Here is a 16,321-nt window from a genome sequence, read left to right as displayed (position 1 = left end):
ACAACCCGAGGGGAATTATAATGGAAGTATACAGGCTATGCCAGCGATATCTCTATTACATTCCACCTCATCTCAAGTATTATGCAAAACAGCAACATGTTTCCCTCAGGGCAGTTTGTAATAGACATTAAAAGGTATTCAAAGATGGGAGTGCTTCTAAGCTAATATTTTGCAACTTGTTTCATGCCCAGGGTGCATAAAAAGAAAAGGTAGTTTTAACAGGCTCTGAGTGCACCCTGAGGACATTTACAAGGATCCAGGAAGATTTGGTGCTATAGTTGCTGGTATGATAGGAACAAAGGTTGGAGATATTATATGGCAATAAACAGCTTCATGTGTATTTTTCCGCTCTGGCACAGAGAAGACCATCCTAAAGATTCATGGAAAATGCAATGCAATGAAAGGCCATATTGCAGATATTGAGTCTTGTAGTTAACAGTAAATAACAGTTTTAACAATTAACTCTTTAAGATTGGTTTACACCAACAAAGATTAATTTAATCAAAGATTACTTGTAATCTAAGTTTAGCAAAACTAGGTTTAAAATGAGTAAATTCACATTTAAAATTAACCAAAGCTCTGTTGCACAATTAAAAACATTGTATTATTTGCTAGCTAGTTAAAAAGTTAACAAAGGTTAAACTGTTTTCTCGCTAACTAAAAGGTTAACAAAATACTCAATAGTTAAATAGTGTAAAGTTAATAATTGCTCACATTTTAAGTTGGAGTTTAAAGATTTGATAAAACAGAAATTAATTTAATCAAGGTTTCGAGTAAAAGTTTAAGGAGAGATTAATTTTAAGCTAGTTTGGTGCACATAATTTAAAGTATTTAATCAGGTTTAATAATGATTCCTTGTTGGTGAAACCCAGCCTACACTGTAAGTGTATCAAATCGTGTAAGATAAAGTGGTGGTCACTATACTTCTGTGCTTCTCCGTCATTAGAAGGTGGGGTCAGACAGTCTTACAGCTCTGACTGTATTCCCCTACTGAACATGGGGCATGCAGCAACGCTGTTTGAACAAGTGGCTCTTTAAGATGGCTCCTGTAGTGCTGAGTCATTGATAGGTCACACTGCTGTGCCGACACACCCACAGCGACACTGCAGTGTACTTTGTGTGTCGAGCTTATGTTTCAGCCAATGGTGAGTGACACAGAATAGCTAATTGATCAAGTCCAACTCACTGGCTGTAAAGGTAATTAATACGGTCTTTCTTTCTTTCTTTCTTTCATAGGATAATAAAATTTCCTAAATCAAATATTTGACCAATAGTTCACATAACTGGAAGGAACAGATGTTTAAGTTTCTCTCTGTAGTTAAAAAGGACAGTGTGTTGACAGAGAACACCTGAATCTTTAGTATGTTTAGTTCAACACAAACATCCAGTTGGAGGTGAAACTTAAACTTCTGGCCTGCAACAAGAGACAGGAAGACAAAGCCAAAAAAAAAACAAATGATAAATTATTAAGAATAAGAGATTAAGATGATTGGTCTCTAACTGGAACCTTGAATTAATTTAATTGAATAAGTAATTAATTTGAACCTGTAGGGTAGCATCATCTCATGTACACGTCTGGAACTTCTCATTCAGGAGCTGAAACTAAAACAGGGATGTGGTGGACCCCTTTGCTTTGCTTGTAGGTGCACTGTGGGCTATTTACACTGTTCATATAACAGTATGGATGATGTGTGCTGAACAAATATATGTTCAAATTTAAAAAGGTTAGAAGTGAGCTCATAAAAACTTCTTGAATCTACTTTTTGTCTTCTGATTTGTCATATAAACAATAAGGACTTTCATTGCAGCACCAAGTGGTTTCAGAGAGCCCTTTTGTTGGATGTATTCCGTTGGATCTTTTTAAAATAATTGCCTCTAATGAAGTTTCCTGCAAATTATTTGATAGTTCTTCACTTAAAAAGCCCAAAAGATGTGCCACCAAAGGCTTGAGTCAGCATCCGTCACTGGCCTCAACAAAAGATTATGAGCAAAAACAAAAAGTACTATATCTGCAAATTAGACGCAACAACACCTTGTCTTGTGTCCAGACAAAGAAATAAGCAACAAAATAATGATTTAAAAGTAAATATTCTGTTCTGTCTGTTCATGTAAAATACAGGCATTTTTAGCTATTGTACTTCACATTTATCTGTTTTTGCTCCCTGACATGTATTTCACAGCTGAGGACAGGTGTGCCTTGAGGTTTTGGCTTGTTCTTTGGGCAAAGTTTGAAAACCACTGGTCTACGGGATCATGATTTTGTTATTTGATCAAATAGACACTCAGGCTGCAAATGCCATTTATCTTCTAGATTAATCGATTAATAGTTGCTTCTTTAAAATGTCAGAAAATTGTGATAAATGTCAATCGGTGTTTCCCAAAGCCTAAGATGATGTCTACAAATGTCTTGTTTTACTCACAACCCACAGATATTCAGTTTACTGTCATAAAGGAGTAAAGAAACCAAATATTTTTTGGTTTCTTTACTCCACTATTAAAAATGTCTGTAAAATATTGACATTTAAGAGGCTGGAATAGGAGAATTTTGACTTTTTTTCTTTTAAAAAATACTCAAACTGATTAATTTATTATCATTATCGTTTGCAATTTATTTAGTAATCGATTAATAATTGATTAATCATTGCAGCTCTAATAGGCTCTCAGCCAAGATACTGTTGCAGATTGACTCCACCAAATATATAAAAAGGATCCGTCCAAATGTATTTATTAGTTTCTGACTCTGGAAAAGTGGGAAAATCAGTAAAACTCCTCATTATGATATCTCTTAACTATCTCTTTAAACATATCACACACATTTAATACATTCAATTGGATCTCTTATTGATAACTGATTTTACTTTTTCCAAGCTTTGTCTGAGGGGAGACCCACAGCCTGTTTGAAAACTTATTGCTTTTTGTACTTTGATTACTTGAGTATTTTTCTACCGTAGTTTTACCACATCTGCTCAAATACACTTGTAAAACAATATTCACTGCAAGAAAACCACAAGTTGGAGATAATATGCCCTGTTGAGAAGTTGTACAGTTTTTCCAACAGTATTATTGAACAGATGCTGCCCGATTAGGAGACCAAACCTATTTATCTACTCCAGCAGACTTGTGCGATTACACTTCGGTTAAACCCAGTCAAAAACTCTCAAAGAAACGCAGACAGTTAAAGATGCACTGAGTCAGAGGAATCTGAAACAGAGACTTCTCATTGGCTGAGCCAAATGAGGACCCGGCCCATGAGTGATGATTGGTCCACATCCAGTCGGGCCACGCCCCCAGCTGCCAACGTCACACGGGCGCTGCAACTCCACTGTAAGTAGAGATGGTGTTGTGGTTGTCCATGCCGCCGCCGTCACCTCTCTTGAGTGTTATCTGGTGCAGAAGACCGACGGGGAGAGCTCACCACGCATGGAGTTGAGCTCGGACCGTGTGTTGGCAACACTGGAGATGTCGCAGGTCAAAAGCAAAGACGACAGCGAGCCTTTCGATGGGGACGGTGGTGACTACGAGAGCTTGCCACCTCATGTCTCAGTGGTGACCCACATGACAGCAGGAGCCGTGGCTGGCATACTGGAGCACACGGTGATGTACCCCGTGGACTCTGTCAAGGTAACGCACACTGCCGAAACACTTAAAGCAGCAAATCACACTTGTTTGTACGCTACAGCTCAGTCACTAACTAGCTACAAAGTGCTAACTGCACAGACTATCAGCTTGCTATCGGCTGCTAACGAACGTTAGCCATGAAATGTTGAAGCTTCGCATCCTTTAGCCTCAGTGTTAGCTAAGAAAAGCTCGACAGGCTACAAGTAGACTTAAACTTGTTAAACATGCTAGCATCAATCAAATCGTCACATTAAACTCCATATGTTAGCTAAACCGAGCAGCAAATAGGAACAATTTCGAAATAACTATTAACTTTGCTAACATAGCAAGCTTACTGAACACCAACTGTAACCTTAATTTACCAAAGTCACATTTTAGCAAGGTTAAGGGTCAAAGTTATGGTCATTTTAACCGTGAGTGCTTGGAAATGCGTTTCCATGCTATCCCAGTGTTTTTCTCAGTCCCGTACAGTCAAACCCGGTGAGTTATCCAGACTTGTCCCATGTCTTATTACTGACGTAGGATGTGTGAAGGTCAAATACCTGGTTAAACTGTAAAGGATGACAAACCGCCTTGCAATATAAACCTAGACATATTACGTCAACATTAACTCCACCTTCAAAGTGTGTGTATCATTGCTAAACTCTGTACTGCAGTCTAAAAGTTTACTTTTGTGGTCATTCATAAATGCATTGGCCGATTAACAAAGGATAACAGTGTCTCTGTTCAGGACAAAACTATTACTTGAAAAAAACTATTAAAATCATGACAAAATACCGGCTGATATTGGCATATCTGTATTGGCTATATCTGTGTTGGCTTATATGAGCTGATATTGATTTATGATATATTCATATTATATATTATTACTATATTAATGTGTGATTTTAGTGATTATGTCAAATCATTCAATTTTAATTCTTAGCCAAATACTCTATAAAAAGTATGTTAAGTTAGTTTTTTAAGGAATTCTATGACAAAAAGTAAATGAACACTATTTTTGTTGTAATAGTGATGCCTTTAGGTAAAAATTATGGAATATGAAATCATCCATCTTTTATCATTACATCTTAGCCTTTCTTACCCTCAGGTGTGCATAAACCTCTAAAAAAATAAATATTGAGCATCTCCCTTTAAATCATTTTTGTCTATTCACTAATCTAATCAGTTGTTATTTTTCTTAAAGCTGAAACTAGTGATTATTTTCATTATCAATTAATCAGCTGATTATTTTCACGATTAATCAACCATTTAGTCTCTTTAATGTCAAAAAACTAACTAACTTACTAACATAAATAATAAAGAAAACAGCAAATCCTGACATTTAAGAAGCTGGAAGCAGCAAATGTTTGGCATTTTTGCTTGAAAAATTATTATCAGGAGTCGGCAACTTGTTTTCTTTCAATCAATTAATCGACTAATCGTTGCTGCTCTAGTATTAGTAGAAAAGTATTAATTTAATCTCATAGTATATCAAGTAACACTTATATACTGTCTATTCACTAATCTGATCAATGTTATATTTATGAGATAAGATTAAACCTAGGGGTGACAAAACTTAAATATTAAATCGAACATCGGTCTTAATGAGCTTTCAGAGAAAACACACCATAACTTACTGCCCATTATATCACACTTCATACTGTATTGGCTCTTTTAAAAGAAGAACTTGAAAATGTAAGTGACAGTTGTCATTGCATAAAACCAATGATCTGTTGATCTTTGTAATCAAGACTCTGTTGCCTAAAATCATCAGTGCTAAAAAGAAAAATGTTTAAATTGAATCATGACCCTAAATTCGAAAATCAAATTGAATCATGGATTTGGAGAAATGTGACTACTATTGTCATTGCTTCCACCAGTGCAACAAAATGCAGTTTGGCATCTAACTAGGTACTATAAACAGTTGTCAATGATAAAAATAAAATATAAGTCAAATTTTTAATTTATTATGGAGGAATTCTTTTGTCATTCTTCAAATGTTAAGTGGTTCCTTAACATTTTGGAGGTAGAAAAACTAACAAGAATCATACAGTGAAAACTACTGATACAGATCAAAAGCCTTGGGGCAGAATCATTCCTATACAAATGCTATTTAAATATTATTCACTGAAAGTAATCATGTAGTCTGCTTACAGTCCTCATTTGGGTCTTTGCATGCATGACAACATATGAAATCTTTTTAAAACAACAGTAATTCTATTTCTTTTAAACTTTACTCCCATGATTCTTTGCTGGCTACCTGAGCCTGGTGCTGTGCACATTGAAATTATGTCAGAAAAAGAGTAATTTTCTCTTGGTAAAAGATGGCGACCATTCAGTCCTAAAATAACAGCAAGCTATTTTTCATATACAGTACTGTACTGTGTTATAGTGTATTTGAACTATACACAGTACAGTAATTTAATTATTACATTCATTTAAAGTATTTGAAACAGTTGTGCTGAATTCCGAAAGTCAGTAAAATCCAGTAAATAGCGAAGCTGTCAGTGTCATTACTTTACAGTCATTTAATAAATAAACAAATGTGAATTAGATCATAATTTACACAAGAAATGAGTAGAAAATCACTTGGAATACACAGACTCCAGTAGAGCTGCAACCAGTAATCATTTATTAATTGATTAATAAGTTAATTGACAACTATTCTGATAACCAATTAATCAGTTTGAGTAATGTTTTAAGAAAAGAATCTCAAAAGTACCTGATTCTTACACAAATTGAATATCTTTGGGTGGTGGACAAACACTGATCAACATTTTCTGCCATTTTATAGACCAAAAAATGTATTGATTAATTGAGAAAATAATCAACAGATTCATCGACAATGAAAATAATTGTAAGTTGCAGCCCTAGAGTTCAGCTACAGTCACATGAGGTTCTGACGTGTTGACAAAAACTTGCTTCATAAAGAGTTGCACATCGGGGAGCAATTGTATGTTGTAAGAGTATTTTTTTTTTAGGTTTATCACAAAACGGAACAAGCAAAGGTTAAAACTGGTTTAACATAATTCATCCATTTGTAATTAAGGCTTAAGTTACTGAGGTGATTCACTGGATTCCAGTAGTGTCTGTCATAGAGCAGAGGTACAGATGATTGCAGATTTCAAACTGTTGGAGCAGCTTTGGTAATACAAACACTGCAGGCATCAAATGAGTTCATAAACAGGGAACCCTCCCCCCTGACTTCAGCACTTAGTATGACTGGTTTCTGGCTAATGGAAAATCAAATTTGTTCACCATCTTGAAGTTAAAACCGATGTTGAGTTAAGAAACTAAATGAACTTATGAGTGAGTGTTTAAGCTTGCTCTAATTGGCTTGTGTTTCTTTGATTGTGAACTTTGCCCCTGCAATCCTCCTCTATTGCTCAGCTATTGTTTTCTAACAATGTAGTGTTGTTTTGATAATTTGGCGTTCTGCTCTACCCTAACAGTAATCTTCATGTGGCACAGACAAATTCATTAACTTACTGCAAGAGAAAAATGTCATTATATCCTCTTTGCTTCAGTGTCATAGCCTTGACATCTTTCCAAATGAACCCATAAGCCCTTATTACACAAACCACTGTTGCCATTTCCTCTTGAAGTTTTCACAAGCACCTTCCAGCTGATGTTTAGCCCATTCATTTTGAGCGGTCGATCGTGTCTGGAGTTGACAAAGACCTTGTTCTGAAATTTCAGCGATCTAAACCGATGAAAGGACCAATTATGGTTCATAATTTACCCTATTTATTTTGGCAGCTACAGCGTACACTACGGTGCAACAAGACTCGATGTATTTTCTTGAATTTCAGAGTTCAGTGGATAGCGGTAACAGTCCACTGAGCCCGTCAACATACAGCATGTTTCAGCCCAGCCAGTAAAGAACGAGACACAGCTGAGACTCGGGGAGTAGCCTGTGTTAAGGCTAGGAGGGGGACCTTATCGGTGTTGCACACATTTGGAATCAGCCTCATGCAGTAAAGGGTGTGTGTATGCAATTGTTCCTCTGCAGTGTTGATTAGGAAACTGCCACAGAGCCAGAATTGCTGCATATAAATTAGAAAGATGGGACACTGTGTGATGTAGTAGATCAGAGTGCTTTAAATGGGTTTGTTACCCTCCACCGGGCAGTTATGTTTAACTTAGTGCTGTTATTTGCTGTTATACATCATGAATTAGGGCTTGAACTAATGATTATTTTCATTAGCAATTAATCGGTTAATTGTTTTCCCAATTAATCGATTTATTGTTTAGTCTATAAAATATCAGGAGATTGTGAAAAATGCTCATGACTACTTCCCAGACCCCAAAGTGACTCTTCAAATTGCTTCTTTTGTCAAACCAGCAGTCCACAACACAAAGACTCATTTTCATAAATGACAGAAAAGCAGCATATCCTGACAATTAAGAAGCTGGAACCAGCATGTTTGATATTCAGTCTAATCGTTGCAGCTCTAATTATGAGTACTCTTAAAAAAAGGTTTTTAAAGTTTTATTTAAATAATTCTAGTGCCACATTAGTTATGTGAAACATTAATTCATGAAGCAAAACAATTTAAATGAACAGAGTAATAAAACAATGTACTCTTGTTCAAAACAGCTCCTCTTGTCCACCTTCAACAGAACAATGTGATTTTTTTGTAGTGCATAAATCACACAGACTTAAAATGTAAACTGTACTACCAAGTTCTGTGTGCCCAAGTTCCCAAATCTGAACCAAAGGAAATGTAATTGATATTTTATTGTTAAGCCAGAGGAAGGAAACCCATGGGAACATGCTGAGGAAGATAGACTCGGCCTATCTCCTGAGCCAGCCCCAGATCTCATCACAAATAAAAACATGCTTTGTGGTGTCCAGATAACTTGGCATGGTGGTGTAAAACAAAGGGCTGCCACAGCCTCCCACAAAGCCTTGGGAGAGACACACATCAGTCAGTCAGACTCAGACCCTCACAACTGCCAAGTACACTTACTGTCAGAACAATGTGACAGCTTTACTGGGAACAATACATTAAGAAATCATGCCTTGGCTGACACCAGGTGCCCACTTTAAAGCCATTCAGTGTCAGAGTTTAAATATTATGTCTTCATTCTTTCAGACAAGGATGCAGAGCCTGCAGCCAGACCCTAATGCACAGTACAAGGGTGTGTACGAGGCTCTGAAAAGGATCATCCGCACAGAGGGGATCTTCAGACCGCTGAGGGGCCTCAACATCACCATGATGGGAGCGGGGCCAGCTCATGCGCTCTACTTCGCCTGCTACGAACGGGTCAAACGCTCACTGAGTGACGTCATCCAGAGTGGAGGCAACAGCCACTTAGCCAATGGTACGAGTTCCCACGTCTCAACACAAATCACTTGATTGTCACACTGACTGCATTCACACTGGGCTGAGCACCATGGCCTGGAGGAGTGGAGTTGGGATAAGTCATTTTAATGCCATATCCTGTTTACAATGGCAAGGATAAAGCAATATTCCAAACATGAAACTCCAAACATGCTCCCTTGGAAACCAGTGTCTTTTAATCATGTAAACACCAGGAAAAAACTGGAATTCAGCTAAAATAAGGTTCATATCAAATTAATTTGATGTTAAGATTCTTGTGATCACAGTCATTGATTCAGACCTGAGTGGATCTTTGTTTGTTTTGATAGGTATGGCAGGTAGTGTGGCCACGGTTCTCCACGATGCAGTCATGAACCCAGCTGAAGGTAAGAAAAAAAATCCTCGGCTTTTATAAGATAAAGTTGACGATGTTCTTATTGTCAAAAAATCCCATGGAAACACCAAAACCATCAATGAATAGATGCTAGTAAGTGTTATCTGTCCATCCAGTTCCTGGTATACATTCTTCTTGGTTTGTTTTCATGAGATTTACAACAAAAATACAGAATAATCCCAGCAATATATTTTAAAACAGTAGATTATCACTGTTCTCTACTGTACTGATTAGCACAACATAATTAATGAAATAACTGATTTGGTCGTAACTTGCCAATTAAGTAAACCTTGGCATCATTAGAAAATCTTTTGTCCACCTGCAGAGTTTTGAGTTTTGTTCTTCCTTCTCTTCTTGTTTCGCACGTTTTTGATCAGGTGTAGTCACAGTCATTAATAACATTTAAAACCTACTGAGCTAACATGGCTCCTTGTTTTCTTCCATGGCGCAGTGATAAAGCAGAGGATGCAAATGTACAACTCTCCATATCGAGGACTTTGGGACTGTGTTCAAACAGTCACGCGCACTGAGGGTGTCAGCGCCTTCTACCGCAGCTACAGCACACAGCTGACCATGAACATCCCCTTCCAGGCCGTTCACTTCATCACCTACGAGCTGATGCAGGAACGGTTAAACCCCAACAGACACTACCAACCCGGTAGCCACATACTGTCGGGCGCGGCAGCAGGAGCCATCTCCGCAGCAATAACCACTCCACTTGACGTTTGTAAAACACTCCTCAACACACAAGAGAATGTAGCGCTCAACTCCATGAACATCAGCGGACACTTATCGGGAATGGCTAACGCCTTCAGGACAGTGTACCGGCTCGGTGGGCTGGCCGCCTTCTTCAAAGGGGTCCAAGCTCGGGTTATTTACCAGATGCCCTCCACTGCCATCGCCTGGTCAGTGTACGAGTTCTTCAAATACTTCCTGACGAAGCAGCAGCTGGAATCAGAGGCACGACCCGGACCCATGTAATGGAAAGTTTGTCGGAGCAAACCACGCCTAGACTGGAACTGATGAAAGAAGACTCCAACCTGAAGCTGACTGAGGAAATAACACCAGTTATTGTCTCACAGGGAAGTCATCATGGTGAAGGAGTGGCAGAGAAAGCCACTCCTTATTATTCACTTACATAAGTATGTTTTCAAGTTACGAAGATGTTGCACAACAGCGATATGCAACAGTGATGACTGTTTTTAAGAAGACATATACGCCTAAAAGAGTTGTCTTCTTCTTCCTCTTCCTCCACTCCACAACTATGACACCCCAAACTCTCTTTTCTACATGTGGTGAGCGTATAAATAAGTTGTTTATAGTTCTTAATATTGGAACTTATTATTTATTTTGTTAGCTTTTCTGAGGCCTGTATTTTATGGATACGGAAGAAACACAATGCTGTTTGTTTGTTTTATTTCATTGTGTATTTATATAAAAAAAAAACCATCACAACACATTCCTTATTTTCACTCCACAGCGAACTGAACTGTTGTGCTTTTCCAAGTGCCTCATAAATATTAAATGCTGCTTCACCTTTGTTTCTCTTTGGCCCTCTGTTTTTTGACAGAGAAGATATTACTTTGTGTTATATCCATCCGTTTTAGCAAAAAAGCGTACTATTCTGTTATAAGATTAAATCTTACAGATGCTCTTTTTGTCATAACAGGTTACATTTCTCAAATCCAAACTTACTGAACTGAATTTTTTTGTTGTTTTTTTCAATTATCTCTGCTCAGAATGGTCAGCTGCAGTCATTTTATTTTTGTAGTCAGTTTTGTGCTTTAAGCGCAAAATGTTTTTCCTCCCTGAGAAACCCTCTTTCTCTCTCAGTGTAGAGGTGCGGAGGCTGTACTAGTCCAGTTATTTGCTTTTGTTAAAGCGCAGCACTACAGTGCTCCTGAATCATGCACAATAATTTAAAGAGTCACGCCTGTTGCAGAAAGAAGGCAGCTTGTTTATATGTATTCAAAAACATGAATATATATGTTGAAGGTGACTATTTCTGAGAAACTTTGTTATGCAGGTCCAAAGGTGGATCAGATAAGGCTGTTACTTGAGATGGAGGCCATATCACAACCTTCATGTACATTTGTTCTGGTGTGTTGTTTAGCTTTTTGGAGTGTTTGTTAATGTGTGTATTGACCTTGAAACTAAAGGTTGTAGATTGTACATATATATATATATGTATACACATATAAAGTGTTTGCAGATTATACGTTTGGCTGAAACTTTAGGACTTTCTGTGATGCAAAATGTAACATCATAACTTTAACGGACGTTTTTAAAGACAAAGATTAAGCCTAATTCCAGACTAAAATGCCCGTCTAAGATGTTTTAACTCAAAGCAGTTTGCACAGATTTTTCTTAAATTTGTCATAGATTTGCCCCCTTTAAGCATTTTTAGCTCACAAAAATTAAATGGCATAAATAACGATTTTTGTTTCACTGTGGTCCCTTGTCCCGTGATTTAAATGAAGACCAACACACATTACAGAGAACAGATGAGTCTGTTTTTTATCAATAACTAGATAGTCTGACACAATTTGTTATTGTGGTGTTTTTTCATACTCACTAAAGCTTGCTGAACAAGTTCTTTTTGCCTCTGCCGTTATTTTGTCTCAGGATTCACACCATGAATGGAGTTTCTATTCCATCAGTCAGAAGTTTTTGTGAGCACCATCGGTTACTTGCCTTACTCCATATTTTCCGTCTAACTAAGCCAAATTTATGAAAGCACTTAAATGTCCAAGGTTAACTAGTACAGATTCTGCAGGCTTAATCAAAGCCGTGTCTGTGAAACCGTCTATTTTGAAACTAAACAGAGACCTCAGGCACGCTTTGTTACCGTGAGACGAGTAAAAACCTGATCAAAGTAAGCAGGCAATGTTATTTCTTTTATTTTCTCTCGTCCTGTTGTAGTTACATGTTTCCTGTGTGTTCACTGCTCTCTGCAGCCTCTTTGACTATTTTCCATTCAGTAGTCAAGACATTCCTCCAGATATTGATGTAATCCAGCAAGCAGCCAGATTTATTTGTTTTTAATTATGGAGTTTTTTTTTTTTTTTTTTTAACTTCCTTTGGTAAAGTTCAGAGAGTTCATCAGATTCAAGCAGTCTCACAAACCCTTCAGCAACACATTCATTTTGCCTGTACAGTCGTGTAATTGTTAATATACCAAAGACGCACATTGTATTCTATGCATCTTATGTTTAATCTGTAGTTATGATGCTGTTCACCTGCTTGCTGTGAATTGTTATTCCACCTTTTTACCCAACAGTTTCTACTTGTTAATTTGCCTTATCACTTGAATTCATCAGTATCTTTTTTTTTTTTTTTTTTTTTTTTAGCACTTGAGGACTATTTTCTGTTGTTTGGAACTTGATGTTGACAGAAAAGTCTCCAAAATGCTTAATTGTCTAGTAAAGTACTTGAGCAAAAGCAGTTAAAGTGGAAAATGTATATTATTATTATGAATATTTTGGAAAAAATTTAATTACAACCTATTTTTATTCACTGATCAGTCGGTTTAGACTATATAAAGTAGTTATATTGAATACCAAATGGATTTAACTTGATGAATGGGTAGGATGTTTTGTCAACTTGAATTTTAAAGCAGTTTAACCATCGTAGATGTGTACAGCTGTTTATTCTAATGAAAATTCAATCATGTTTAGCTTAACCCGTTTCCCGTATTGTGTTAGTTCCTTCAGTTGGATCCACTCCTCTGATTTGAAGTTAATCGTACGATTAACAAAAGTAAACTGAAGATTAATCAGAATAGTTTTTTATTTATGGCATTATAGCATTGCAACTCTGCTTGCACTTCATCATTCCCTTGATGTGTTGATTCATTATAGTGAATCATAATTCCCAGACTGTGTTGCAACACCTGTGTCCATGTACTTCTAACGTGTCAAAGTAGTGTCTCTAACAGATGCTTATACATTTTAAAGGAGGAGACAGGAGAGCTCATATTCTATGTGGAAGTTTCCATGATGTAAATATTTTTTCCGCTATTAACGCACAAATGATTGAAATGGGAGTTGGGATGATATTTTTTGCTGAGTGCCATCTCCTGAAAAAGAATGCTTGGAAGTTTTGACCATGCAAATATGAAATGATTGTGATAATGCTGCTACAGTATATAACACTGGAGCTGAAATAAACATGCAAGTGAAGAACGCTGTGTTTGTGTTTTCTAACTGAATCAATATTTATTCTTATACTCTGTCTCAGTCAGTAGATGGTGGGGAGGATGATGGTTTGCTTTTATTCTTTCAGAATTAAAATGCGACCACCAAGAGTTTTGCAGTTTGAAGTCGAAGGCTGAAATCAAATTAACTCCGGGCATTTTTCATAAAGAGCAAGTCTAGACTGTTCTCTTTCTAATATAACTTGCAGAGACTCAGCAGTTCCCACCATGAGCAAGCACTTGTTAACGGTTGCCAAAAACTCCCTTTTAACAGGAAGAAATCTCAAGCAGGGTGAGATTGGTACTTTAATTTGAAATGACCTCCTTTTGGGGGCAACTACGTAATATTTCTCCCTGAACAGTAAAACTGAAGCTGCATCTGACACCATACCTAACTGCTGTTAAGATAAATGAATTTTTATTGCAAACAGTTGGGATCAGTGCCACCAATTTCAAGAGAGAAAACTTGTGTGGGTGGATCCTAAAAGCCACTTCAGTTGCACGCTGCTAGTGTGGTCAAAAGGAAGTGAAGCTGCAGCTGGCGAACAGGCTCTGGACAAATATTCATACTGAATATTAATATTTTTGTTCTGTTTATAGAAGATGAAATGTTTGACCTTAGTCGTGCACATTGTGGATGTGTCCACCGTCATCGGTTGTTGTTCCATAATTATTATCCCTGTTACTCCACAGAGTAAACCCTTCATAATTTTATCCAGAGTTACTGTACACATACGCAAACAGCCTACAGGAAAGAAAGGTAGCTGATTATTTTAAGATTATGTCTCAAAACCAAAACTATCGTGCATGCTAAATAAAAGAAGTGTAAGAAAATCTATCTATTTGAAATTTGTGTGAACCAGTCCTTTAAATTCTGTATCCTGCAGGAGTTATACAGCTCCAGTAGAGGGCGGTATAGTATCATTTAAAGGTTTTCATCACAGACACAAAATGCAGAATTGACATGAGCTGTCACTGTGTTTGAATCCAGCACTCAGGTACATGATGATGTCATAATGCTTTGATTTTTGTCTCCTAGAAAGAAAAATTTCCAGCCTTTGTGAAGTGTTTGAACCACCTACAAGTCTTGACCTTGAGTTTAAAAATTACTTCTCCAAAATGGATAACTAATAGTAAAAAAACAAAACAAACAAAAAAGAAAAATACAAATATTTATTACACATTAGACACTGGTTTTGAAATTAGTTGATTGTCTGAGTCACCTCATATCCTCATAAGTTTCCCTCATATCCATTTATACTGTTAACAAAATAACCATAGACCTTTTTGACAGCAGCCATTTTGACATGAAATAGTGAGGCGAACAGCTGTTACCAATGATACAAGTTATTGTGCTGCTATTGTCTCTGTTGGTTCACTGGAAAGGCTCCAGTGAACTTAGTCTAATTAGTATCATTGGTAACACCTGTGTTTACTCTACTATCTCATATCAATATGGCTGCCCAGAACAAAAAGCTCTATTACATCTTACATAACAATGACAACACAGACTGCACTTCAAAAGTGATAAAAGAACTCAATCAACTCAAACTCTCACTGTTTGATTACAAAGGCCACTCTTGTTACTTCTAAAAAAAATAATCATTTTTTAAATTTTTTTATTTCACATGAACATGGAAACATTTCAACCGCAAATGCTCCTCCTCAGGTAAAGGTGAGGGCGTGTTTGGAGGACCAAAACTGCCAAAATCAAAAATAAATAACTCAAATAAATTAATATGCCATTAAATGCACTAAAAATAACGTGACAGTGGTGAGCCTGAGACCATCTCAGATGGCCAGCGGTGTGGGAACAAGGCGATCTATGCATGATCAACCAATAGCAGTATGGAGGCATTTTATGTTTTTCATGTTTTTTTTTTTTTGTTGTTTCTGTTTGAAAACCGGTCACTACACTTAAATTGTTTGGGAGAGTCCTGTGAAACTCCAGCAGTATTTTGTGGACTAAAACAATAAACCCAATCTGCACGAGAGTGAGTAGATAATCACTGAATTTTCATTTTTGGGTGAACTGTTCCTTTAAGCATTAATTTCTCCATTTAATATTAGCATTTTGGGAAACATTTTCTATTGTTTTTTTAAATTGTTGCAGCTCTAGTTTAGATATTGTAGTGTTTCTATTATTTATGTTTTCTTACTGCACACAGGGAATGTGATTGTTTGCAGACTAATAACCACTCCACAGCTTATTTTGGTGCATTTACTGACACGCTAATTAATCAATTTTTTGACTTATTTATTTATTTATTTAGAGCTCACCTGCATATATAGATATATAGATCATCTGCAAATTGGATCATTTCTAATATGTGAGGACAGTATGCCTGATCATTTAATTACTGGGAGTGGTCACATGACACCCAGGTGAATGTCACATCAACATTACATTAAAAAGCATGATTAGATGCATACAGTGTTTGCCTGCCCTCACTGACCTCATATTGCTCAGTCATCCATGTAGTAATTACAGTGTTTTGTTCCTGAGTTTTATTTGTTCTACTGTTTATATAAAGATAAATACTGTGTTTCAAACATGTGTCCTGCACACAATACGGTCTGTAATGACAGAAAAACAAGATTTAGTATCCAGATGCAGACAGTGCAGAGCTTTATTCCAAACCAACATGCCTCAGGACACGTACACTTGTGCTGTAACGTTGTTGTCCCTGATGTGTTTAGTTTTTGCCCTTGTCCATGAGCAGGTTGTTTATCTGAAGCGCACAATGAACATTCCCCCTCAGCCCACGTCCTCTGTCCTTGTCATAATCACTTTAATCTGCAGTA

General features: G+C 36.9%; 1 protein-coding gene across 1 annotated transcript; it reads left to right on the top strand.

Annotated features, from left to right (window-relative positions):
• Positions 1–2,627: 2,627 nt before the first annotated feature.
• Positions 2,628–13,505, top strand: slc25a37 (solute carrier family 25 member 37). Its single transcript, XM_084728107.1, has 4 exons — positions 2,628–3,621; positions 8,700–8,928; positions 9,257–9,313; positions 9,773–13,505. Exons 1-4 carry the CDS (start codon positions 3,256–3,258, stop codon positions 10,300–10,302), a joined length of 1,182 nt encoding a protein of 393 aa, XP_084584233.1. The 5' UTR covers positions 2,628–3,255; the 3' UTR covers positions 10,303–13,505.
• Positions 13,506–16,321: the final 2,816 nt, after the last annotated feature.

This window comes from Lutjanus erythropterus, chromosome 10 (genome assembly GCF_056507025.1).
Source record: "Lutjanus erythropterus isolate fLutEry1 chromosome 10, fLutEry1.hap2, whole genome shotgun sequence".
NCBI lineage: Eukaryota > Metazoa > Chordata > Actinopteri > Lutjaniformes > Lutjanidae > Lutjanus > Lutjanus erythropterus.
The sequence above is the reverse complement of the archived record's forward strand: the minus strand, read 5'-3'. Positions and strand labels throughout refer to the sequence as shown.

Coding starts and splice junctions, on each gene's coding strand:
- slc25a37 (XM_084728107.1), top strand. CDS start 3,256: ATGATTGGTCCACATCCAGTCGGGCCACGCCCCCAGCTGCCAACGTCA. Junction 3,622..8,699: donor ACCCCGTGGACTCTGTCAAG/GTAACGCACACT, acceptor TCATTCTTTCAG/ACAAGGATGCAGAGCCTGCA. Junction 9,314..9,772: donor AGTCATGAACCCAGCTGAAG/GTAAGAAAAAAA, acceptor TCCATGGCGCAG/TGATAAAGCAGAGGATGCAA.